Source organism: Drosophila serrata, unplaced genomic scaffold (genome assembly GCF_035046125.1).
Source record: "Drosophila serrata isolate PLE 108 unplaced genomic scaffold, ASM3504612v1 contig_382, whole genome shotgun sequence".
Classification (NCBI taxonomy): domain Eukaryota; kingdom Metazoa; phylum Arthropoda; class Insecta; order Diptera; family Drosophilidae; genus Drosophila; species Drosophila serrata.
In genome coordinates, this window is record NW_028257280.1 from 10,000,001 (window position 1) to 10,027,273 (window position 27,273).

Below are 27,273 nucleotides of genomic sequence, written 5' to 3' on the forward strand. Positions count from 1 at the left end.
CGCGGATTCTGCTCGGTATGCGTCCGGCGTAGTTGCCATTTAAAGCTGCCTCGCAGGCAGGGTCGGGAAAAACCCGGGGAAAATCTGATGGGGAGAGGGAAAACAGACAAATGGCCGCACGTAAACGCGTTAAATTAATAATCATTTTGATCTCGACGCGACCTTTGGCGAATGTCGCACCCAGCGAACAAGACGGAGGAGGAGGAGCAGGGTCCTGGTCCTTGTCCTGGAGAATGACCTGGGAGTGGTGAAGGAGGTCGTCCTGGAGTTTGAGGCCACTTCAAGTACAGCATCTGCCATCGCTGCGGCCGGTACCAGCACTCCTCCCCCCTGCGTGCGCGCATATTTTCCACAATTTTTCATTTTCCCCGGCACATTTTCCTCTTTTGAAATTCCATATTTTTCTCGGGTCATAACAACAGCGCCACGGAAAGGCGGAAAAAAGCGCACCCACCCCACTGAATCGGATTCCGCCAGAGGTGAAAGTTTTGCAGCTCGTTTCCGGCTCACACACACACACACTTACATACACTCAGCCGAAATCCCGGCACTTCATGGCGTGTAATGCGCGGCGCGTTCGCCGCAAAAGTTTACGAAACATTCTTTGCAAGTACGCGAGCGCATTAAATTCGTAATATGTTCCGCCTCGCATTGATACCGAGTACAATGGGCCATTCCGGTCATAAAATGGGAGGTACTATAAACAATGTGAGATTGTTTTCGTTATGCAACTTGCTTATTTGCCACCCGAAAGTAAAGGAAGTTGTATGAAAATAAACTGAGATGCAGTATAAATATGTTAAAAAATAACCAATTGATTTTGAGTTCTGTTAAGGGAATGGATTTTATAATAACTGGGGTTTCTATAAAAAGCACTATGGTTTGTTAAGACCCTAAAAAGGTGTCCAAAGAAGAAGTGTCTAAAAATTCCACTGAATACTTATAGACATATTGTTAAGGGTTTTAAAAACCCTAATGATATCTGAAGCACTCTTAGATATTTTGATGTTTTATTATTATCCAAACTACAAAATTTTTACCTCTCTTCTCACAAAGATAGCAACTTCTAAATTGAAATTTTTAAATCTTAAAGTTATCTATATATTATCCACACTACAAAACTATTACCTCTCTTCTCATTAAGATGAAAACCTTTACATTAAAAATTAAATACCCAAAAGTTACCTTCATCTTAAATAGAACATAATTTATTGTTCATCAACCACTGTGGCATGGTGAGGAGAAAGGGAACAAGTCAAGTTGCGTTGTAAAAATTTCGCGTGATTTCGTTTCGCCCTCAACAATGTAGCTGCGGTTGCTGCTCCGTCTGCCGTGATATTGTAATATGTATGAAATTCGGAAGTATTTAGGGAAATCGTTGTTAAAGATTTCGTCGTTTTGGCCTCCTCAAGGAGCCAGGTTTCGCATCAATGCCAAGATGGCAGCAGTTGGCATTTGTGCGGTTGGTTGTTTGGTTTTTTGGGTTGCCAAAAGCGCGTTCGTTTCGTATAATTTTGCTACTTTTGCATGCACAAACTCCCCTCCCTCACCGGATGCTGATTCTCCCCATTTTCCGTTTCCCATTTCACCGAGTTTCGAGCTCCCCACCTCCCCGGAAAACATCCTCCCTTCTCCAATCCCCATCCCTGAGTTAGAGCTTCTCTGGGTTGTTGGCAACCTCAGACCCACGTCAATGTAACACGCGTGCCTATAAATTTCTATGAGGCTGGCTAACAACTGTTTGGGGGTTGACTCAAACGGGGTTGGGGTTGGAGTTGGGGTTGGGTTGGGGTTTGTGGGGTGGTTGGGGTCACGGCATTGTCGCCAAGTTGGCGTGGGTGTCCCGGTGCCTGGATTTCTTTATTCAATCGTTTTTGTGACTCCCACAGCGCTCTCATCATCGGTGGCCATAAAATAAAAGTTACGCACACCCTTGGGGGCCCAGGACATTACACACACACTCCCTTTCGCCCAACTCCATATCCTGATACACACGCATGTGTGTGTGTCCTGCGGCGTGTTTTCAATGCTTGACCGATTTTTTCACCCGCACATTCAATATAAGATATATGGGCGATGACCGCAAATAATTGCCGCAGCCGAGGAAAATTGGAAAATTGCGCACAAAAAAAAAATAAGGAAAAAGAAAAGAGGCGAACAATTTGCATGCTGCGCACTTTTCAATGAACAATGACGTAACATTGTTGGCCATTTCGTGGCGCTTATCAAACAAAGACGCCAAGTCGTCTCCACTCAAGCTGAAGCAATGAAAATCCAGGATCCTGGAGCCAGGACTCACTGCTCCCTGCTCCGTGCTCAATGGTGGTGGAAGTGTTAAGCTTATTGCGTCGTTTAGGCAACACCCGTCATCCAGCCAGCGAATTGGCCAAAAAACGATGAACCCTTTGAGTGGCAGACATGAGATACATTCAAGCACACACACAAATACACACAGATACACAAAAGAAGGGTCCTGCCACATTTGGATTTCCGTGTAAGCAACCTTAAGTCTTTGATTTGCGTCAAGCTCTCTCGGTCGTCCCTTCGCCAGTTGAGAAGTTCCTGGGATCGCATTTCCTTCGAGGGTGAGACCGTGTGACGTGTAGCGAATTGACAAGTTTTTTGCGACTTTCGCAATTTTTATGACTCCATTTACTTAGACGCAGGCGGTGCGGGAAAAACTTTTCCATGATAAGGCCAAGCGGGGCGCTGGGAAATTTATGCTGATATGAAGGGCTCGAAGAGACAACAAACTTGACATGGGCCCCGCCGACTGAGCAACGATTGTAAAATACATTAGCATAAATTTGACATAAACGCTTCACAAACAGTTTTCTTTTGGGCCGAGATTGCAGCGTCCCTCGTACGTACGTACATACATCTTCCCCCCAACGACTTTGAGCTTCAACTTTATTAAACCAAAATATAACATAGATGCGGAAAGTGCAAAATTTTCAACTCGCAGCGGTGGATAAATAGAAAATTCCACTCGTCACACCCAGTTGGAAATTAATTTAAATTTTTAATATGATGCCCGGTCGTAAATTTCATGTTTGCCGCGGCCGTCATGCGGGCAAAAATCATATTAATACCCTAGAGACAGAGGGTACTTGGGTTTTTTTTAAGGAGGAAAAAGGTAAAATAATAAATAATTTGAGTCTATTGGTTAAGTATTGAGTTGATCAATGGAGTATATTTCACACCTATTTTGATCGCGCAATCTAGTTAAGATTGTTTTACAGAAAGTAAATCTTGATTCGAAGCATTGTTTTATGATTTAAACTTTAATATGCTTGGCATATTAAACAAGTATTTGCATTAAAAACCAAACACTTGCCTTGGAATTTCGTTTATTATAAACAAAGTTGTATAATATCCTAAATGCCAGCTATAAATCTTAAGCATATGAGCCCATAGTTTAAAACAAATCTTTCTTAACTGATTTTAAGGTAGATAAAAATCCATATAAATGAACTCTGTTTCTTTATGGAATTTTTTTGACAGCTGACTTAGTTGGCATTTTGTCACTGGGCTTAGTGCTCCCAGAGAATTGATCTGGCGGAAGGGAATGTAGGGCACAGTACCATCGACTCCTTTCAACTCTCTGCGACCAAAATTCAAAATTCATTTCATATGCCAGGCCGTCATCAACCTATCCCCCCTCTGGCCATCTGCACTTGGAATGTGGCAATCCGTATGAGTATTTTATTCTGACGAGGCGACGAAAATAACATGTCAAATTTATAATGCCAGCAATTGCGTTATGCCTTTTTTTATGACGCCGACGGCTAGGCAATAACCCCAAAAAAAGGAGGAAAATTGTGGAATGGTTTTAGCCAGAAACAGATGCTGTTGGCGGGAAACGGATAAATGTTTTTATGAAAATAGCTCTAGCCGGTAATTCGGCGCTTTTTACGATTTGCCGAACTAATTATGGCAACTCTCCTCCCCACTGAGCTAATTTCCTCTTTTTTTTGTTCCCACCAATCCCCGCCTCATTATCGTTATTATCCTACGACATCGCACTGGGGGGTTCCCAGTTCGAGAGTTCGGGACAAATCGAAGAGAAAATCAACTTGCTGCCTCGCAGGCGTCACGTTTCCACCAAAAGATGACGGCAATTGTTGCAAATAATTTTTTATGCCTTGCATGGCCCGCGGTGCCGTGAATATGGGTGCGAATATAGATATTTCTGATGCTGCCTGATGCTGTTTTGTTTGTTGGCCAAAGTTTTGTTTGTTTGCAAAGCGGCAGCAGCAGCAGAAGGCCCACGGGGGCCAAAAGCAAGGAGCAGCCAAAGTCTGCCGTTTCTTATGACTTTCATTTGTTTTGACATCACGTTGCTGCAGTGGCTTTTTTTTTCTGCAGGCAACAAAAATTTCAGTTGGAATAATCGGCTGCCTAAAAAGAAAGGCCACCATGTCGAGCGGAAAGATTGAAAAGTTATGCGGAATCTATCTAGCAGCTCCTTATCATTTTTCTTATAGAAAAAGTATTTAATTTCTTTGAATTTTGGTCTTCAAAGCATGCATTTTCTGCTAACTCCAAGTTTTTAATGATCAAACTTGTGATGTTATTAAATTGATTTTAATATATAAATTCCTGTTCAAATAGTTGGCATTTGTGGGAGCCTAAAGTTGGTGAAATTTATAAAGAAATTGTTATCTTATTGTTATTTTCGATATGTCAAGAACTTATACTTCAGCAGCATTTGTGGGTATTTCTTCTGAGATATGGGTGAATATTTTCAATTGCTAATTCTGGCTAATGAAGCTTGACTAAGATTTCCATTTGTTATGTACCTTTAATATGTAAAATCTAAAAATCATTAGGTTTAATGTAAATTACCTTAATAACTGCCCTCGCTGACTGTGAACCAAAATCCATGGACAAACTCATAAAAGAAATGCTGCACGTTGGCAGTGTTTCGGTTTTGTGTTTTTCTGTTTGTTGTTTCGCTGCTGGGCGTATTGAAGGAAGTCGTCTTGCCTGTTTCTTTTGGCATTACGCGTTATTACAACAAACAGGCTGGAGCAGCACCAGGAGCAGCAGCAGCATGGCTGCCATGACTTTGACTTTGCAGCACAATAATCAGAATGTTTTTCCTATACGCTCCCCCTTCTCTGGGCTACGTGAAAATGGGCAAAATGCGCAAATGTTTGCTCGCTGGTTGAGCAGCATAATATATATGTACACACGCATATCAATATGGCCAGCAGAAAATCCTAAGAAACGTAGCAACGGAGCCAACGGAGAGCTCATCCATGGAGCTTCGCTGGCGGCGCTTATGCATTTTTCATGGCGCACACAAAACACGTGCTGGGGGCCCCAGATACATATTCATATATATGCGCAAAAAATAAAGGAATGGAAAGAAAGAGGAGGGAAAATCCAAATGAAAATTCCAACCCCTCGGCAACGGACTGCCACCCATATCGTGCATCCATCAACACGTCAGAGGGCGGCAACAGCTGCCGACACTCCGAGTGCCAATAAAAATGTTAAGTATCTTCGCACTGTTGACATTCCGCCGGAGCAGACCCATAGATACACCAGATAGATAGATAGATAGATGCCTCCGATATATGTATAATAGGAAGGCTTTCATAAATTACGACCGAGATTAGAGCGCGAAAATATTTTTGACAACTTGAATGGGCTTTGGCATAGTTTCAAAGTATCTGACAGATACTTGGCAGCCATATTATCAGATGCAGTTTAGCATGGATGTTGTAAACTCTAGTCAAAGAGACATAAGACCCATGGGAAAAGTGTGTACTACTTTATTTTGCCTTCATGTTCAGTATTCATATTTAGTTTTTTTTTTTTTGGTTTTCCTCAAGGATTCTGATCACTTTTGGCTCACATCTCCTTGGCTGCTTGTCACAGCCTCGCTCCATGGCCCAGTACAAGTACCAGTACCTGCTGTAATGAGTTAAGTAGCACGTTCCCGGAGTCGTGTAAACATGCTTGTTACACAGACTGCCAGCATGCAGGTGTGAGGCCATGCGGAAGGATAAGTTTTGGGATCCCTTACACTGAATATATATGTATGTATATATATGTATATGTTGTATGCATGTGTGCGGCCCTCGGGGCGCAGTACTATATTTACAGATTAGCATAAAATTAACGCAACACACGCCCACGCATTTGTACAAAAGTAATTTACATGATAATACACTCTTGTTTCCGAACTCAATTTACAGACAGCGCGGGCTGTCGAGTTTCTAATTAAAAATCGAGTGGAATCAGGTATTTTTTTTTGGGTTTTTTTCTCATTTCAACTCACCCGCTTGCCGCGTTTGCCCCGCGGTCCTTTCTCGCCAGGCGGTCCAGCGGGTCCAATGGGTCCCTCCTCGCCCCGCACTCCAGGCTCTCCGGGCGGACCTGTGGAAAATGTTAATTTCAGTTGAGCCGCTTCTAGTGACAGATTTCAAAATGGGAGCAAACAATGCCACGGATATACAGATATATTCCAATCGACAGAGAGAAAAATGTGGGTAAAAGGAAACTAGCTTAAAATATTTACAAATTAAAGAAGAGTAAAGATCTTAAAGATCTTCAATATGTTTCCTTAAATATTGGATCTTACTGAAAGACTTTAAAGGTACTTTTAACCTTTTTTATTAAAATATTATATTCAATTTACTTTCAGAAACCTTTCTATAGAGTCTCATAGAAACAATTTACAACGATCTTAGTTTGTTATTAAATTCCCAGTTCCACAAGGCTTTTGCCGATTATTTTCGCTGTGCAGATACTCAGTTGTTTTGCTGTTCAGATATTCAGATATTCACAGATGCACAGATACAGATACAGATACGCCCGCAAGTGTTGTCCAAACAGTGGGCGTGGACCTCTGTAATTATAGAGCAACTCAACGCTCAATAAAGCCCCCCAAAGCCCGGCTCCACCGCTGTGTTTGTTGGTTTTTGGTCAGCAATTTGTTCAACTGGTTGATGATAAGGGACAGACAGCCGCCTCTTGATGGGTTAACGATGGTCGGGTCTTAGTTGGGAATGCAAATTGTTTATTTGCCAGAGAATAAAGCACAATGGATACACAGTGGTTGGCAATCGATGGTAAATAGTTCAAGGTTCTGCGGTTCTTACAAACCATCTCTTCCAGCTTCTCCCATGCTAATGACAGCAACGACTTGACCCACTTACGGATTTTATACTACATTTTATAGATGTATGTATGTACCTGGCAGAGCAGTCCCCTTCACACAGCTCAAGGGAATTGGAATTGGAATGCAAACAGATGCGGAGTAACAATTTAATATGCATAAGCTGCACTTTCGCTGGCAGCTGCAAGCGCAGACTTTATTTATGCCTTCAAGGATGCCCGACGAACTGGGGCGGAAGTGGAATCGGAATCGGAATCTGAATCTGATGCCGAGTGTGTGTACTTAGGAAATAATACTCTCCAGCTCTGGCTCCCTCTCAAATCCAATTTGTGCTCATCATCATCGTCCGCCACGAAATTGGCCGCTCCATGGCGGCTTTCAATCCCGCTAAACGCTTGCTCTTCACTCAATTTGTGTGCTTTGTCCCTAAGCCGGAACGTCGAAGTGGCTCATAAATCCATCAGCGTTAAATTGACTTTTGGCCCACTGTGCGGTGGACGACCAACCTGTTTAGTTAGAATAATGAGAAATTGCGTTTTTTTTTTTGTTTCTCCTTGGTCGGGCTTTTGTTTTGGCGTGTTTGCCATGGCCATTAAATGAGCCAACAAGGACTCCAAGGGCCAGGAGGTGAGTGTAGGGGTTCTAGGTTTTTTTAAGGGAGGAGGCTGGTATCATAGATAAACCCAATTGTGCGGCTTGTCAAAACGGGTGTGTGTGTGTGTGTATGGTGTGCGTTTTGCGAAAAGATATAGAAAATTTATTAAGTTCGTAAAATTGCGTTTCACGTAGACGACCTCGTCCTGCGGAGAGCATAAATTTGCCGTCCTGCCAGAGGACAGATCCTGTGATGTCGGCTCCCATTTGTTTATAAAGCATTTGTCGGGAGTATATAGCGCACTTCCTCTAGAGATGAGCGAATTTACAACAGGTTAAGCACGTTTCACGATTTGCTATTAAAGTCTTAAAAGAAACTGGCTCTTGGACACTAAAAGTTTGAGGTAACATATCCATTAAAACTATCCTTAAAACAAGAGAGGAAATGAACTTTAGGAAGACTAGGTTTATCTATCCTTGCAGATTGCTATCGAACTATAAGGATCGTTTCGGAAATCGATCATAGCTGAGCTCGTATTCTTTTATTGCCATGACATGCTAGATCAACTCGGCTGTTAATTCTGATCAAGAATATATATATGATTTATAGGGTTGCAAATGACTCCTTCACTGCGTAACAAGCTTCTGACTAAAGTAATAATATCCTGTAAGGATATAACCAGAACTGAAACTCCCGTGACACGCTTTCCTCTCTATTTTCCACTCGTTCACTGTCTGGCCTGAAGTTTTCTATTTATGGTTGCATAATTTACCGTTAAGCATTTTAGGGCGACAATTGCAATTGCAGAATAAAAACTATATACAGCAGACAGACACAGGCAACGTAACGTAACGAGTGGATGGAGGATTTATAGTGTCCAGGAGCCAGGATATTGGATTGCCGGCCAGCTTAGTGTTTATTTTGTTTTGTTTTGCTGACTGGCCTTTGGCTGGACGGTCGCTCTGTTGGCAGATGAAATGCAAAAGATAAGTTTTAATTTCATAGAACGGAAGCTGCCCGAAGACGCAATGCAATCAACCAAAAACCCAAATGAAAATGAAATTCAAATAAATCATGAAATAAATTGAATTTTTTGATATTACAGCTGGTGCTGTGCTATTGTTTTTGCTGTCCACCAGCCGGGGGATTGTGCTGAGATTTTCCAAAAATCCCTCACACTGGGGTGGGCCGGCATTTTCCGTTGGACAGCCAATTGCTCAAGCCCACACAATACAGCTACAGCAAAAAGACATAAAGAAAGCCCTGGGCAGCTTAACTAATTACGTGAACGATAAGATAAGCCGTCGAGACCAGACGCACGCAGGGAATCCCGGATACAAATGACATTCCATTTATTCAAATCAAGCCCGAAAACGATGTCCCCCGAGCAGCTCCTTGTCGCTGAATTTGGGGAAAAATAAATTGCAATTTCATGTCCATCAACGCATCAGAGCATTTGGCAAGGGAATGGGCAGGGGAAGCCTACATCTCTCTGCGGAAGTAATCGAATCGGCAACTCCAGTTGCAACAGCTATCGCAGCTGCAGATCTTGTACACTCAGTGAACAGGGGAATAACTTGAGTTAACCATGAACTTGGGATTTCAGAACCTCAAACTCAATTTCAAAAGAATTTTCAAGTGTATCTTGATTCCCGAAAGAAGTGCAGTTACAATGGGCAGCCACACGAGCAGCAGCATCATCGCAATCGCACAATCACATCGGATGCAACTGCGACATCGATGCACCGTGATGCCAGGCACTGATAAGTCAAGGGGCACAGAACCGTGTGGCAAATAGGGGGCGGAAGGTCACGGGGGAGTGGGCGCCGAGTGGAGGACTCTCGTAATGATGCGGGTTGCATAAAACCGCAGAAAAGCGCTTAATTGATGGCGCTGCTCAACGGCCTAACGAACGGTCAAATGCACCAGGGGTATTCAATCAAGGAGCACTTCACTTAAAGCGAATGAAAATAAATCGTAAATTTATCAGGTTTAGTTTGGTTTACTGCAAAAGCGAAATATAACAGGAATCTACTGGGGAATACCTATTAAAGCAACATTATTTTCCGTCATAAAATAAATTAAATTAGAATTCAATTCCCGAAGATCATTAACACCATTAATCCGACAATTTGGTGAATAGGCGATTCCGAGAGTGAGCGTAATTCCAAGCCATAAAATGGAAATAATTTAAAACAAAATTGAATTAAAATTCTATTCCCTCCCCCCAATAAAATCCCAACCACGGATCATCAACGCCATTAAACTGCAATCCATCAATTGGTCAAAGGAGTTTCCACTGTCGCCCTCGACTTTTATTGGGGCTGTAATCAATTCATCTACTATATCCATCAGTTGGAGCCCCGGCCTATTGCCTATTGCCTCTTTATGGCGACCACTGAGTGCCCCTAGTAAAATACTAAAACAATAGTACAAGCTCTCCCATCGTAACCCATCCCATCCCATCCCATACCCTACCATACAATACCCCTCCAATGGTGTTGTACTCAATGGTAGTCATGCTAATGAGCCGCTAAAAGCAACATAAATGACATAAAGTTGCATTTTTACGACTGGGGGTTCTTGGGGTCTACAAATTTTTACGAGAATCGCTGGATTTGTATTTGATTCTCGGCTGCGTTTCAACTATTTTGGAACGGCATGTTTTTGGGGCTATTCTCGTGTATTAAATTCGAATAAAGTGCAGAAATGTGTTTGGGGCCGGATCATAAAACTTGGGGGCGAACTCGAACAAATGAAAATTCTATTGTTATTTGTGGGCGTGGCCTCAAATGGGCGGATGCCGAACTCCCAACATTTTTTGTGCGCATTTAATTGACGCTAAAGTCCGAGCGAGGCAGACGAACAATAAAGGTCGTGAATGTTATCGCAAAATGCATGCAGCATCCGCGTCCAAATGAAATTAGAAAATTTCCAAATATGGTCCGGGCAATGCAATAAAATATTTAAAAAATGTGTGATCCCAACAAGAGAAAAACAAAAAATAAAACCGGGGAAATGCATGCTGCCACTCCGATATCCATTTAACGAGCCGGCCAAAAATAAAAGGCCTGCAGCAAATCAAAGGCCAAACTAATGGCACCCAGAGCTAGTCAATGACTCAATTAGATGAGGATGGAGGTCGATGGCGATAGTGTTTCGCTTTGGTGAGAGCATTCCCAGATGCGGATGACAATAAATTAGGGGACCCGCAGCCGCGTGGCAACACTTGAAAAACTCATCGATCGACCCAAGCCCAAACTGCGCCTATATCTCCATCTGCATCAATGCATCTACACAGGGAAAAATGGGGTACTCCATTGAAAATAACTAACATTTGAAAAGACTTAGGATAGATCTCTAGAAATGTTATATGAACTTGCTTATTTAGTCACTGAAAACTTCTCGAATTCGATTTCTTAATATTTACACCTTAAGATATATGCATGCTGCAAATGTATATGGAAATCTTTGTTGTTTGTTGTTAAAATAATCTCATAACGCTTTCTTTTTCTCTCTGTGCACCAAAGTATCTATATCCGTATCCGTATCTGTATCTGTATCTCCTTGGGCGTTAAGTGGCTGTTGGATGATGCTCACACAAACAAACATACATATACTGAAAAATCAACTGGCACTTACCAGGTGGTCCCGGCGGCCCCGGAGGACCCTCGATGATGCCCGTGGGGAACTCGTCGCCCTTGATGGTTGTGGTTAGGCCACGATCGCCCCGATCGCCCTTGTCGCCCTGCGGAGAGTGTCAGAGAGTGAGTCATTGAGGGATTAAGGGGAAATCCAGAGTCATAGGAGAGGCGAGAGCCTTAATGCATAAATAAACGATAAACGAAAATGCTGTGGAAAACCATAGAGCCATAGACTGTAAAGGGCGAGCGAGACATAAAGAAAATGGGAAAATCAGGGGAACAAAAGACAGGATGACAGCGAATCACTGGCAGTCACTTAAGCCGTCGCCGTGTTTATCCAACAGATACAAATAATGCATTAATCCTGGTGACATCTTCCTCCCCCGATTCTGTGTGTATGTGTGCGGCCTTTGTTTCGGTTTTCTGTGTGGGATTTTCGATGAATCATGCTGCGGATTTCACTCACCTTTGTGCCAGGTGCGCCCGCCGCTCCAGGCGGTCCGGCGGGTCCTGGCTGTCCGGCCTCACCCTGGACGCCCTGCGCTCCGGTTTCGCCCGGTGGTCCACGTTCACCAGGCACACCAGGCTGTCCCGCCTCGCCCGGCGGTCCCGGTGGACCCGGCTCTCCAGGCTCACCCTGGGGAATGGGGGAACATGTTTATTAGCTTAAAATCTCCCATGGAGTTGAGCCAGGTCGGAGGCACGTGCAGGACATAAACTATACACAGGACATGCTGGGAACAAAAGGAGGCTTCAACGAACTCACCTTCAGCTGTATGACTGTCGAAGCGGATACATTGACGCCTGCTTCTTGCAAGTCCTTACAGCATCAACAAATAACCAAAACAACAAATGTACCGTCCAAAAAAAATATTAAAAAATTAAATGGGGTTAATCAACATAATGTTTCAAATCAAATGGGTTAATAAATCAACAAAATAGGTTAGTAAAGACTGCTGCAAAAAGCGTTTTTAGGCAAATTAAAGCAAAGAAATCAAACTACAAAAGGTAACAGTTTTGTAAATAGAGAAGAAGAATTAAAATGTAATTAAAAACTACCTAATAATTCCTACTTACTAATCGGGGAATAAAGCAAATGGTTAAACAAAACAAAGTTCAGACGAATTGGTTAATAAATTATGAAGAAAACTAACATTTTAAGCTTCTTCCAAATTGAAAGCAACGAAACCAGCTCCAGTTGAGCAAAAGTAAAATGGTCTTAAAGTGAAACTCAAGACTACGGGACAAATAGGATAGAAATTCCATTAAAAACTACCCAAAAAAGATGCCACTGCCCCCGGGGAAGAGTACAGAGGGTATAAAATCGACCAAAAACTACGATGCTGCAACAAATTTATGGCGCAGTTTAAACAAAAGAGCCAAGACAGGAGACAACTTAAAAGCATTACAAACGAGAATGAAGCGAGACAATAAACACAACTACACGAAGGACGAATACAAGGACCGGACAGCATCAGAAGGACAAATCCAGAGCAGGCACCGAGGAGACACAGCCAAGGACAACAAGTTGCAAATAATTTGTTGTGTGCCAGCTGCCATCTCCCGGCCATCTGCATTTTGGCCCCCTGAAAAATGGTCTTGACCATGTCTACGTCTAATGGGAAATAAGGGGCAGACCGGGGAGGGTAGGTTAGGAGCAGTGGCAAGTGGCAAGTGGCAAGTGAGTGTGGGTGGCAATACCTTAACAGCAACTATTTCCGCATAGCCCAGCGTGCCGCCATGCAGCGTTGTCACCGATCTCTTCAGACCCTAGGAATGCAAAGCAATTTAGATCCGGTTAGACTCTATTTAATTTGCGGCCAAAGAATTGCAGCAGTCCTTTGCAGGATGTCAGGATGATATCAGCCGACTTACCTTCACCGTCTGGAACACATCCATGCCAGGATGCCCGGTGTCGCCCTTCTGTCCCTTGTCACCAGGCTTACCCGCCGCACCCTTTTCACCAACGATGCCATTGAGACCCTGTCGAGGAAGGAGCAAGGATTATATTTGCATTTCTGTTCTTTAAATATTTTACTCTTTAAATTTACAGCAAACTAACATTCAGAAATTAGTCTTTAATAATGACTTTTTAAGTCCGTAAGCGCTTATAGTTATTTGATATTAATTAATTTCTAGGAATATTTTAGCAAATGACAAAAACTTATTTCACAATATTCTTTAACTTATTAGGGGGCCACTTACCGGATCTCCCTTGTCGCCGGCATCGCCCTTCTTGCCGCGCTTCCCTCGCTTGCCTTGGGGACCCGGCGGACCTGGAGGACCTGCAAGGATAACAGAAAGTTTTGGAGCGTTAGTCATGGCGTAGACATCTTGGGTCGCCTCATTAGATGCGCATTGAACTTGCCGCTGACCCACAGCAGCAGGATGCTGGGTCAGTGGCGAAGCCATTTCCTTGGGCTAAAACATATCTCCCAATCCCATTCCGCAAGATCCCATTTTTTTTTTTTTTTTGGGCGTCGTTTTTTGCGCATTTGGCGCAAATTCATTTAGCTGAAAAATGACTTTTCGCAGCATTTTGTCACGCTGCGGGCAGAGAAGGAGCTGCTGGAAAATATTTACAACCACTTTGGCTGCTATTATTTCGGACGCGGAGAACTGCGAGAAAACTTTATCTGCTCCAAGGATGCGGCAGGACAAAGCTGCTGCAGTCGATGCTTTTCAATTATTTCGCATGCAATTTTCCGTAGCATAAAACCCGGAGGTCGGTAGTCCTTCTTGGTGTCTTGTAATTTCCCACTGCAGCGCATGCTCCTGTTCCTGCCGCCTGTCTGGCCGTGGCAATTATTTTTATTAGAGCCGACTCGCTGCACTCGTTGTTGTTTTTTTGCATCCACGGGACAGGAAATTAACACCTAAGATTCCAAGACAAGGTCTTCTGTATGGGTCGGCGGAAGGTGTGAAGATATTTAATTAAATTAACAGACAAAAGCAGCAGCAACAACTGCAGCAGGAAGCCCTTCTTCCTACTCCGCCCTCCCACCCATCCATCCACTGAGAAGTTTCGGGGGGCCGTTCCATCTAATAATTGTTGTAATTAAGTAATTTCGTTTTCCTACAGCTCCGCCGGCAACGAAGGTCTTCAAAAGGAAGCTGCCCTTAATGCAGGAAACGACGGCAAACAATTTAAATTCATTTCGCGCTAAAATGGTGCCGCAAACTACCAAAGGCACGCGCCTGCCCCTTGCCACTGAATGGGTGGGGTGGCTGAGTGGGTGGTGTGCCCCAAGTGGGCGGTAACGCAGTGGGCGTGACCATGTACCAGACGGTGTAGGTGCGAAGTGATGTGATACCGAGGCCCCTGCCTCCTAATCTACGGGTGCTTATTTAATTAAAAAAAGATTTCTACGTTCGCGTTCAGACGAGAAAAAAAAAAAGCTAGGGAAAGAAAATACAAAAGAAAAGCAAGAGCTATGACCAGCAAATGTGTATTTTCAAGAATTTTGTAGATTGTTCGGTTGTTTTTTGGGTTGTGTAAAAGGTACGAGATAACTTGGAAACTTGTATTTTTTGAAGGTATGTATATAAAGATTATTCCGAGGGAGACTCGTATTTGGCAAAATAATAATAATAATTATAATGAATTTAAATCATTTACAGTTTATAAAACTGGTCGTAAATGCTTCAAGACTCGGAAGCTGATATTTAAGAGCTCTTTAAAATAATATTTCCTTGAATCCCTTTAATATTTTTATGTCGCTTCCTTAGGCTTCAGGCTAATCAATTGATCTTTTAAGAACGTTTTGGAAGTGCTTCGTTAATCCATCCATGAAATTTGTATAATCCCGAAGTTGGCCCACTGTTCCCCGACATCGTTCTTGTCTTCGTCGTCGTCGCAAATTATGCGCTTGCAGCACTTGCCAAGTAATAAAAGCCAACCAATTAAGCGTGGCTAAGACCCGGGCTAGAACAATGGCAAAGTAACTCTGCCCTTCGGGCTGCACGGAAAACTTGGATAAGAACGGCGCTGGATAAGGGTAAAGGGGGACTTGGAGGCGGAGATCTGGGGCGTCAAGTGTCGTAAGCCAAAGCCAAACGGAAAGCGTTGACGCACGAAAAAAGAAAGTAACGTAAGTAAGGAACGGAAAATCGGAAAAGGGGAGCTGTTCGCCTTTCGCCTTTTGCCTTTGTGAGCGAGCGGAAAAAGTTAAAATTGCTCTTAATCTAATAGCAACATAATAATCATAATCATAACATCGTTTGCCCTCCACATGGCCCTCGTCTCTAACTGAGTTGTGCCCTCTTTTTCCAACGTTGCCATTAACGCCGCATTTTCCGTATTATTTTCGCGTTGATGGCGCCCATTTTGGCTTACAGTTTGTTGGCTGCTAATGGCATTTATTCGCTGTTGTTCCAGCTCCTGTTGATACTGCTGCTTAATGCGCTAAGAAATCTCATTGCGAACATATATACACATCCATGTCCACATCCATATAGGCTGTCAGCCAAACTAAGTGAGCTGCCAGCTGATGAAGTTGTTAAGTCGCAACTTGTTTTCATACTAGGTACTCGTAGAATAGATGGGTATATTGGATTAGGGAACAAAACAGTCTTGTTCATACAAAGAGTAAAGAGTATAGAGTAAAGAGTATATAAACCAAGCATTAAGAAGCTTGGAAAAGTTTGCTTTTAATACATTTAACTCATAATCAAAGTGATAGAGTTGCAGTATTCAACAACCAAAAGAAATGGGTCCCCCCAGTAAGTAGGCTAGCATTTTCTCACTCTAAATCCCCAGGTATTCCCTGGTCGAGACACTGTAGTCTAAAGCTCCATCTGTATTTTTTCCGTTCCACCCATCTTGATGACATCGCTGTCGTCTTGAATGTATGTCCCTGATACTGATGATGATGGCGCAGGCAATTGAACGTACTCACACAGAGACGTGCAGGCGGAGTTATAAATCTATATCGACGGCATTAGTTCAACTGCTGCATCAGCTTAGAGCCAGCCAGCCCCTCACAGGATTCGCTTTCCCAGTCCCTGCCCTCAGAAAATGGGAATTATGTCAAGTTGTGCGCGTAATAAATACTCCGACTTGGCATCGTTTACGTGCGTACAACAAACAACGGTCGAGTGAGTCGACAAACAGCCGGAAGGGCAGAGAGACAGGAGACTGGGAAATGTTGGAAAAACCGACTGGAAAAGTAAATCGCAACTTCGCAACCCCCCAAAACCCTATCCGCACCTGATCGGGGAATTGAAGTTTCGCTGGCAACTTTGCCGCCACTCTTGGGGCTTGTTCGTTTTCCCAGAGAATCATCTAATTTGCCAAGTTGTTTTCAGACTCCAAACTCCGGACTCCAGACTCCAAACTAAAAAAAACCCACAGACGGCAGGGTTCAGAGATTTAACTGAGTTCAGTCGGTGGTCAAAGCTCAATTGATTTTTGTGCCAAAGGATAGCTCTTTTGGGCTCGATTTGAATAGCAGGCTGATTGGATGTCCAGGAGTTTGGAATTTACTTAAACGTTTTTATTGGGCAGACAGGTTGCTGGTTCAAGAACCAAAAAGAACTTTAAGTGATCTGAAAATGCTGTTTAATTGAGTTGGGAATATTACAAAATATAATTAAGAACATTTTAATCATTATTCTCTGCTCATAACAAATGTATTTCGATGGCAAAACCAAATTAAATTCATTCTAAAAAATCTCTGAGTGCACCTGGCGCTTATCTCTGTGAGTTGTGAGAAAACTTTTACAGCTTCTGAGGCTCAAATCGAATTGCTCTTCAGCTTTAAGGCCAAAAGCCACTTGGCTCTTTATTAGCTCTTAACTTAAGACGAAAGTTAGAGACCAAAAAAATGAAATTCCGCTTAAAGTGGCGACCGAGATCTGCGCTGCAGAAAGTCCACAAAAAGAGACTGCAGCTGCTTCATACTCCTGGAACCTGCAGCAGCCAGGATTCCTGTCATCCTGTCAAGGACGTCTGTGCACAGCGCCCAGCAGAAGAGCAAAATGAACTGCCAGCCAGGAGTGAAACTTGAAATGCAAACATTGATGGCAAACTTTTAACTTTTGCCGTGACGTGTGTCGTCCTTGTGCTCCTCGGAGACCTCGTTGCGATGTCCTTCCTAGGATCCTTCTGTCGTACGTGCGTCAGTGGCAGGCAAATGCGAAATGCACCCAAATACGAAATGGTGAGCATACTTAAAGCATTTGCTTCAGCTCCATCCTGTTGCGGACATAACTGCAAAAGTTTTCCCAGCCTGCTTTCCCCAAAGGCGTCACGCATTCGCATTTTCCCAACGATTTTCCGAACACGGCAAAGAAATGTAATGTAATTTGTATGAAATTAGTAGGGATTTTTAAAAAGAAACTAAAGGGAAAATGAGAAACTATGTAAAATACTGTAAGTGTAATCAGTTCTATTGTTTAAGATTTGGTTTCGATTCGGGTATAGATCTAAAAACTCTGCTTTATATACAAACATTTTAAGATCTTCACTTGCATCTTTAAAGGTCTCCAAATATTCCTTTCAAATCAAATCAATTTTCCTTTCAGTGAACCCTCTGTGCTCCTCACCTTTCTCACGTCCCTTTTGCCAATGCAAATGAAATTATGTAGCCGGCGGCGTTGGGGAAAACAAAGGACGAGGAAAACGAGGGAAATATGTAAGTTGCTCAAATGCCAAAAGGCGCACCAAATGCTGCTTGCTTTTCCAGCCAGTTTGTTGCTGGTTGGTTGTTGTTTTGTCTGCAAGTTGCCGCTGTAAATCTTCAATAAATGCGTTTTGCAGCAGCACTAAAAGTACACAGAAGCAGCACGAAAATGCGGCGCTACATTACATTCAAACAATCGCCGAGACTGCGACTGGGGTCACAGGAGAGGAATGGGAGGACAGGACCTTGGTCCTGGGTCTCAGCGCTGTCCTTGTCCTTGTCGTCTGCTGATATGCGATACTTTCCATACAAAATAACTCTTGTCGTCTCCGTTGCCTGCTTTCCCTTTGCCCCGTTTTCTTTTTTAGCAGGTTCCTTTTTTTATTATTTGCAACTTGCCTTGCTTGCTAGCGGTGTTTTGTTCGCAAAAGTGTCTCATGTTGTCCCAGGATTCGGGGGAGCATCCTCCAACGGGTGCTGCTCCTGTCGCCAGACTGTAATTGTAGAGCGATTCGGTTACTTCCTGGAACTCCACTCTGTCCCCGAAAAACCGAACCAGCTACAACATACATTCTTAGGTCCCTCCTGGCTGAATATGATTTTGTGATTATCAGATGGGCGAACCCGTTTTGGGCTACTGTGATTTATGTCTGCTCATTAGGAGCAGGAAAACCTGTTTTCTACTCGGGCCATATTAATACATATTTATACAGTAAATTAGTGAGCTGGGACAGGTTGTCCTTCGGAGTGTCTTTTGTCAACAGGTAAGAGAAGAGATGGGATAATAAATCACAAATTAAATTTAACCACGCAATCAGCGGGGCGAAATATGCACTATCAACTATATATCTAGGCTCCAAAACTAATTATTACACTTCAGTGAACACAATCGCCCCTCAATTGACTTATGTACATTTTAGGAACAATATATATACTATCTCACACACATTCGCAAATAGCCATCACATAGTCCAGATCATTATGGCTGACATATAATCAACTATGGTCCGGGGTCCAAATTAGTGGCCCTCGGGCCACTCGGCATCTGATGCTCGACAAATGCATTATGACAAACTTTTATTAGCTGTAGGGAAACCAGAAGTTCACTCACACACTTGATGGAGACAGGAAGTCTCACACACACACACACACACACCCATACATACATTTATCCAGGATATATTCCTGCTCCTTGGCTCTGGCTCTGCTTTTGCCTCTGGTTTTATTTACAGGCGAAAATTTGCACGAGGTAAATGCCAAAGCGCCACAGACACAGATGACAACTGCAAATGTTTGCCATCTGGTTGTGTGTGTGTGTGTAATGTGTGTGCGGTGTGTGTGCTCTCTGTGTGTTGAGGAGAGTGTGTGTGTACCCTGCCACGGCCAGAAGGCAAATGTCTGACAAATCTGTTGCATTATGGGAGCCATATGCTGCCGATGTTGATCCTGTTCGCCGCCTATCGATTTGTCGACATGTCACCGTTTGCCTTTGCAGCCTTGCCATTATTTCCCTAATTAAATGACGGCCATAAATTTGGAATTCTATCGTTGTTACTGAAGGGTAACCGATAGGGATAGTAATATGTGCAGCTTAATTGCTGGATTTTGGGGCAGAGATGCCCAGCATTTTGGCAAATGAAATTTGAGCAATTTAAATAGAAGAAAGATGATACGTAACTGGATTATTTAAACCAGTTCTTGTAAAATTTCATTTAAATACATTCTCATTTATATAAAATATCTGTTACTATTATTTTTTTAAAGTCCAACTAAATTCACTACACGTTTAAAGCAAAGTAAATTAAAGGGACCTGTTCAAAACCTCACAATTAACTTAAATAGCTGAAAATAGCTTCCTCGAATTACTATTAGTTATTTTCCCCATAGACCACATTGCCTGTAGGCCATATAGAGAGAGAAAGGAGTCAACAGGTTGCTCTTTATGGGCCAATTAATTAACGCCGAACTGGAATACGCCCATCGTTTTTTGGCCTCCACGTTTGCCAATTACACATGTAAATGCGACGCTTGACAAATGTTTTGCGGTTTGGCGATAAATATTATAGGTAATTGCCTTGGCCGGAAAAATTCATTCTTCTTCGGTTAATTGTAAATTGCATTCCAGCATCCGCAGATGGATTTCAATTCGCTTTCGCTGATTCTGATCTGATTGACTGACGGCCCAATGGCATTGTGGTCGGGACGCCCGCCTCTCGTTTTGTTGGGCTGACTGACAAATTAGCTTCACATTGGTTTGTCATTTCACTTGTGTTTTTGTTTTCATCTCCGGAAAATCGCTGATTGCGGTTGTTGTTTTTCTTTCCTTTTTTTTACAGCCAATTGTTTGTTATTTATATTTTTGGTTTTAAATGCAAATTGCATAATTTATTGCAGTTCCAAGCTTTGATTTATGCGTCGAGCGTATTATTATTTTTTTATTTTTTGATGTGTTTTATGTTTTGTTGTTATATGAATTTATGGGAAATTCTTTATGATTTAAATGGCATTTTACGACGGGTAATGTGATTTTAATAGAGCAGCGGGGAATTGAATTCACTTTGATATTTATGAGCGAAATGTATTTCTCTTTTTTTTTTCTTTTCAGCCGGTTTTGTCTTTGTTAAGCGTTAATAAAATAATTCATTCGTTCCGCCGCTCTTGTTTTCATTTCCCAGCAGCAGAGATTTGCATTTTCCGACTTTTCCTTACCGCACTTTGCTTTTGCTCGCTTTGCATTTCAAATGCAATTTGATTAAACCGTAATTTGAGTGGGTGTCGGGGTAATAATTTGCATTGTGACAACTGGGACAGCCGGCAGTCGGTGTGTTTTGATTCACGGAAAATGCCAGTTCAGATAAAGTAAAGGATAAATGCCTGAATAATCATCATATCTGTTCTGAGTGCGACTTAAGCAGTGATCCGGGGAATTAAGGTGCAAGTTTCTCAACTTGAAGGAAACTTTCGCCCAGAGTCATTTGATTTAATGGTAATGTTGTCACTTATTTTCGGAGGTCCTTAAAGTCCAGGGAAAACAGTTTATTAAAACGCCTGTCTCCTGATGCGAACGGCAAACAAAAGAAACTGGCGAAAGAGAGGCAAAAACAAGATGGGAAAAACGAGGAAAAACGAGGAAAAACACTTGTAAGTCCCTCGGGGCTTTACCTTATGTTTAAGTAATTGGGAAAACGGCTTTGGCCGGTCCAAGGCTTGCATATGCAAACCCTTTTTCGCCCGCCATCGGTGGCCTCGAGATGTTGATGCTTTTGTTTCCTCCTGTTTATTTTCCGTTTTCGCTCTCACTTTGAAATAAATAGAAAACAAATACGAGACTAATATAAAGTCCCTGGGATAATCCTGCGAAATTGTTGCTTTGTTTTCTTGTGTTCTTTATTTTTTTCTGTATTTTGGAAGCACACCCAAAATAAGCAATAGGGTATCTGCAGGAGAGCGTTGCAATGAACAAAGGGAAAAATCTAAAACAATTTGAACAGTCCCAGCAAAACCCAGCTCTCCCTCCAGAAATAGGAGAATGATAATCCCCTAGAAAAATACGTGGGTGGAATGGGTGATGTCGAGTCGGAGGGTAAAGCCCTCTCAACAATGGAAAGTGTTTTGGCGCTTAGATGTGAGCAAAACAAAATAATAGAAAAGAAAAAAATAAAAATGAGAAAAATAAGAATTTCATTTCACTTTTCTCGCATCTGACGTGCTGTTGACTGATGGCTGCTCCCGCTCCGGATCGAATGGCATTAGCATATTTTCCGCTGGAAAATATAATACATATATATATACGCTTCCACGCAATTGCTTTTGGCGTAGAAATAAAGCGTTAAGACCACAGCGAAATTGAAGCCATTTCGTTGGCAACTGCTGCCCGGGACAACGGTAAGCGGCACAGGAACAAAGCATTGCTCCCTCCGATATATATATTTTGTATTTTTTGTATATATATCCATGTAAATATATTCCATGGGTAAATCAAGAAATTAATCCCTTCAGCAGCTGCGACAGCGGGCAAACAAATAATGAAAGATACTCGCTCTTGTACTGTTTCGTTTCTCTTTTTGTGTTCGCCTTATAAACACAACAATGAATGGCGAATCAAGCTGATGAAGAATGATATAATAACAATAATAATAACGCCGGATTCCCGGCATTCCCTCACAGATGAGCCATAAAAAATCACAGCACCCACAGCGCGGCGGCCAGTGACAATAAAAAAATGTGACAAGTGATACAAAGTAAATACATGCGAATATGAGAGCGGCGGGGAAATGAATGGTAAATGTATCTGTATCTATATGCATGGGTTGCCGGATCCGTATCTGTATCTGCAGCCGTTCCCGCACCAGCTGCTCTTTTTTTTTATGTCCCTCCACATGAAGAAAACAACTGGAACCAGTAGTAATTAAAATGTACAATTTAAATACAGGCAATTGCTAGTTCCATGTATGAATGGGGGAAAAAAAGATAGCTCTTTTTAGATACAGATACTAGTATAGTGAATTTAATATTCAGCTTTGGGCTATTTTAAATGCATCATGAAAGGTAAATAATTGAATAACTTTGAATATTTGAAAGGCATCAAAAACATCAATTATGGGGCACAGAATCCTAAATAACGAAGGAATTTTTCATTCAGCTGTAGAAATACGTCATACTATGTTTATATTTATATTGGCTTTTCATTTAAAGCTACATCTAATTAATCGCAAAAATCTTGGTTATTTCTTGCTGTGCATCGTCCCGAAATGGTTTATTTGGTCTGCTGATGCCGCCTTTTGCTGTTGCAGTTCGTGTGTGGCATTTGTACAGATTTTTTCTTTTCGTTCCTCTTTTTTCGGCATCGTCGGTGGTAAGCCTCTTTTTATGGCTGTAATGGAATGTAACCGAGCCACTGACACAATACAAAATGCAGCTCACATATTGCCATTGCCCGATGAGTTATGGCTTAATTGTGATGTCAGCGTCGGCGGTGGTGATGGCAATGTGGATGGCGATGGCGATGGCGATGGCTTCCTTCCGTATTCCTACCGTATAAATTGTTTGACAGTGCTCATCCATTGGCGCTGAGTTGGGCAAATTGGAGTTCCTTTGGAGCGATGCACCCTCAATCCTGGATACCCTTCGCTCTAGTAATTCTCCTGTGATTCCGCAAAGAGAAACTGCGGTCTGAATAATTTCTCACATAGTTTCCATTCCCGTATGCATTGCATTGCATTATTTATACTGGTGCTAAGCAGCCAGCAACATCATATCCTACTATAAGCAGTTGTTGTCGAATATATCTTCTCTTTGGCTCACGCTTCAGTAATTCCATCTTTTGACGCGTAATACCCGGCGTATGCGCAATATTCCCAATAAATAACGAAGGGGAAAGCGAAACATTGGGGCCCCATCCATACGTCTCCCCAGACACCTCAGCATCTCCCCACATGGGATGGGATGAAGTGACATTTACACAATGGTTATGATGTCGATATGCGCGATATGCTGCAGCCATCACTCATCCGGCGATGTCTCCTCCTCCTCCGCAGGAGGATCAGAGCGGAGGAGCACTGATGATATGAATGAATTATGTGGGTAGTGTTCGGTTTGCAGGAGATGGTGTTGGCAGGCGGTAGAGGAAAGTGTTGGTGTTTTACACTTCAGAAAAATAATGTAACTTTACTCTGGATAGTGGATTATTTTTTGTATAAGGAAAATACTGATGATTAAGCTAAACTGGATATCAGGTATACAAAGAAGAGTTTATATTTTATAGCAATCTATCAAAGGAGTTCCCTAGAGTTTAAAAAGAGTGTTCCCATTTTATGAAGTATTTATTCCATCCTAATTTATTTCCGGTGTACTTTTCAAGGGAACAGCGGAGTGTTCCGTGTCGACATGCGTTTAACTTGCGGCAATTTTGTAACATGGAATCTGTAGACGGCCAGATGACTATGGGCGACAATGTTGGAAACAACGTTGCAGCAGGAGCAACATCAGCAGCAACATCAGGAGCTGCAACGGCAACACACCATCGAAAACCTGCAGCTGACGCTTCTTGTGGCCATATGTGTTTGTGTGTGTGTGTGTATGTGTGGCAGCTTGAAGCTTTTGTGGCATTGTTCATTGTGGCATAATTTAAATAATTGAAAGTTTTACGCTTACGCGCATAATGCGAGGCAACAGCTGATGCCTGGATGCCGATGCCTGATGCATCCTTTGCCCAGCATCCTGCATCGCCCATTGCCCGTTGCTTTAATGAGCAAATTACACCGCCAACGTGGCCAGCAACATGGGAATGAAATTAACCAATTTTACAGGCAAATGCAAATGAGCGGCAGCTAAAATATATACGTTATACGAAAGACAGGTATATATGTATATATTTATATAGGAAAGAAGACCCTTTTTGCCATCTGTATGCGCATCCTGTGCGTTGTTTAATTTTTCTGCCGTCGGCCACGTCAGACGCGAATTCAAATTAAATGATCACATTGCGCCCGGCACAAGTTCAAATAGACAAATGCGCCTCTGCCCCGGGGCAGAGACAGAGTCGCAGATACAGATAGAGATACAGATACAGACACATAGATACAGATGCGGATGCTGGCGCAACCCTTTGTGCCCTCGCTTCCTGCCCTCCCATTCGGATGGATCCCCCCTTGGTACGTGAGTGCAAACTGCTTACGTTCATATCATACAAATCATGCAGCTGCCATAAATTCTAAATTGCCAGCCATTTTAGCAGACACACACACAAATACACCCAGAGACCCGGACGGACCTGGACAATGCCGGAGGGTCAAAGGGACGGATGGAGGATGACTGATAAAAACGATGCTGTGGCAGTCCACCGATGAAGCGCGACCAGGCCAAGTTACAGTGGTTCAACAACAAGTGATTAAGCGGCGATTTAAAATAATGCTCTACCATTTGCCGATGCAAAATAATTGTGGTCATAAGACTAAGCTTTCTGCCCTCGATATTTTGAGAGAGGCTTTTTTAAAGTACGTGGAAATTAATGTAAATCGTTTGCCATCAGCAAACTATATAATCCCATCTGATTATCTTTTTTTTACCTGTACCCTGCTCCACTGTATCCACCGATGGATGTGGTTACCCGATTTGTGAGCGAATCATAATGAGACTTGACATGTTATTTGCCCATTGAGCGGTCAGCGAGTGTGTGATTGAGTGTGAATTGGGGGGTGTTGTCTCTGGTACCCATGCCTCTCCCTTCACATTGTTTTGAGGCTTTCTTTTTGTGGGGGGTTTGAGGAAGCATCAACAATGAGTGTCCCTTGGCTGGCCAAAATGCAAGCACTTTTATGTATACGAAGTGCGAGTATGTGCCACGCCCTTATATATCTTTTGCTGCAACTGCCACAGAGCTTGGGCTGCTGTGACTGAGAGTCCTGCTTTGTAAATAAATTGAGTATGTGCTATGCCACCGACATCCACACACAGACATAGAGAGTCTCACATCGTGTATGCAAAAGTCTATTTATTCTAGAGTCAAAATATGCAGCAGCTTTCTATTATTTTAACTTTTTATATTTTTCATACGCTCCTCAGCGTCCTTTTTTATGGCCTCCCTCCCTCCTCCTGTGCACTCGTCGCCATTGTTGCTGGATGGTCTGTCGCTGTCTCTAGCTTCATTATTTTTATTGGATTTTCCTCTGGCTGAATGAGAGAGCGGAGACTTGGAGCGGGAAAGTAGGGGAATATGATAATGTGGGCACTCCAAACGGGTTCAATAGAACCGTTCTGGGGCCCAGAGAATTGCATGTAAGCGGTGGAGAACCTCGTGGCTAATCCGGCGCATTCCCTGCACCCACAATGGCTCTCCAAGATTCCAGTAACTGCACACACTCCAGCACACACATAGAGAGAGGCTGTCATGTTAGATTGGAATGCATCTAATGGCATGGCATGGCATAGCTTGGCATATTACACATACGCCCCGTGGCGCATTGTCTAATAAATACAAATTTGGACAGCATGATTGGGGGGAGGGGAGGCCCGGGATCGAGTGCAATATGCATATGTATTATTTATGGCCGCCCCCAGGAGCGTGGGCTGCCTGCTGACCCATCTCCTTGATTCCCAGATGCCTGACCCTAATGTGATGCGGCCGTGTCTAACAGGGTCATTAGGCGCAAGTGGCTTTGTGCTAATTATGCAGCTCGAGAAGGAGAACAGTATCAGAATCAGAGCCCCGAAACAGGAGCACCCAGCTGAGGCAGCAGCTGCATAAATCTCTCTCTGCTCTCTAGGCCAACATTGCCAATTATGCACTTTAAGCCCCGGACATGGCTGCAACCGAGCACTTGGCCCCACAAAAGGGGTCACATAAATCCTTTGCATGACCTCAAGCCACCACTGCAAGTCGCATTATGACTGGGCCATGTCGGGTTTCTCATAAAAACTACGCCAAACTTGCCCACTGGCCACAATTTGCTGGCCAAGATGGAGGAGATCGCTTTAAGGCCAGGGACCACAAGACCACGAATTCGAAAGGAAAATGGTAAAAAGCAAATCTCGGTTTCATTCAACTCACAAATCCTGTTGTTATATCGCCTTACACTCAATTCACATAAATAAGAAAACCAAATGCTGGGCTTTTTATAAAATTTATAGCAATTATTTGCAATTCTAGAGTCAAATAGCCTTTGCTGAAAATAAATGCATTTTCACACCGAAAGATTATTTGATAATTAAACGGCTTCAGTCAAACTTTAAATTGGGTGGAAAATAAAGTCATTTAAAGTCTGAGATGCTCAATCTAATTCTTTGGCATTTACTTATGCTTTGTGTATGTAAAAATATTTAATTCTTGAAAATAAAGTAAGTAAATTTTTATGAAATAGAATTACAAATAGGTTTTTATCAATTGAAGTTCTCTAAGATTGTTTTGCTAAATTTAAAATAATATTTTCTAATGCCGTCCCGCCTTAGGCTCTAGGCAATCATTGCTCTTGTTGGTGGGTCCAAGATGCTGAACATTTTATGTACCGCATCAACACGTTGTAAGATAAATGTGGTCCTGCTCCTCTGATGCCAGGGCCACCGTTGAGTGGCCAAATTTCAAATTAAAATTAACATTATGCAAATTTCGTCTATTGCCATTATACTCGACAATGTCGCGGGTCGCTGCCGCTGCCGCAGTCAAACAATCGCGACGCCCACAAGGATCGCAGGATGGACCCAAGACTCCGGCGGAGATACACCCAACTCTGGATGGTGAATCCCGTGGCTTTCCCGGGAAGGCGGATGGCAAACTTTTTATGC

At 42.8% G+C, this 27,273-nt stretch overlaps 1 protein-coding gene across 18 annotated transcripts in view; it reads right to left on the reverse strand.

The window, feature by feature from the left end:
* Positions 1 to 27,273, reverse strand: part of LOC110189210 (collagen alpha chain CG42342) — a 77,211-nt gene that overhangs the window by 10,742 nt on the left and 39,196 nt on the right. For 8 of the 18 annotated variants that reach the window (XM_020959305.2, XM_086840129.1, XM_020959254.2 and 5 more), the window contains exons 3-9: positions 13,577 to 13,656; positions 13,247 to 13,354; positions 13,073 to 13,141; positions 12,138 to 12,191; positions 11,838 to 12,008; positions 11,370 to 11,475; positions 6,293 to 6,390 (exon numbers count right to left, since the gene is read on the reverse strand). In XM_020959305.2, the coding sequence (XP_020814964.2) occupies positions 6,293 to 6,390; positions 11,370 to 11,475; positions 11,838 to 12,008; positions 12,138 to 12,191; positions 13,073 to 13,141; positions 13,247 to 13,354; positions 13,577 to 13,656 (686 nt within the window). The remainder of the gene's footprint in view (positions 1 to 6,292; positions 6,391 to 11,369; positions 11,476 to 11,837; positions 12,009 to 12,137; positions 12,192 to 13,072; positions 13,142 to 13,246; positions 13,355 to 13,576; positions 13,657 to 27,273) is intronic. The other 10 variants (XM_020959322.2, XM_020959272.2, XM_020959226.2 and 7 more) reach the window with 2 other exon arrangements.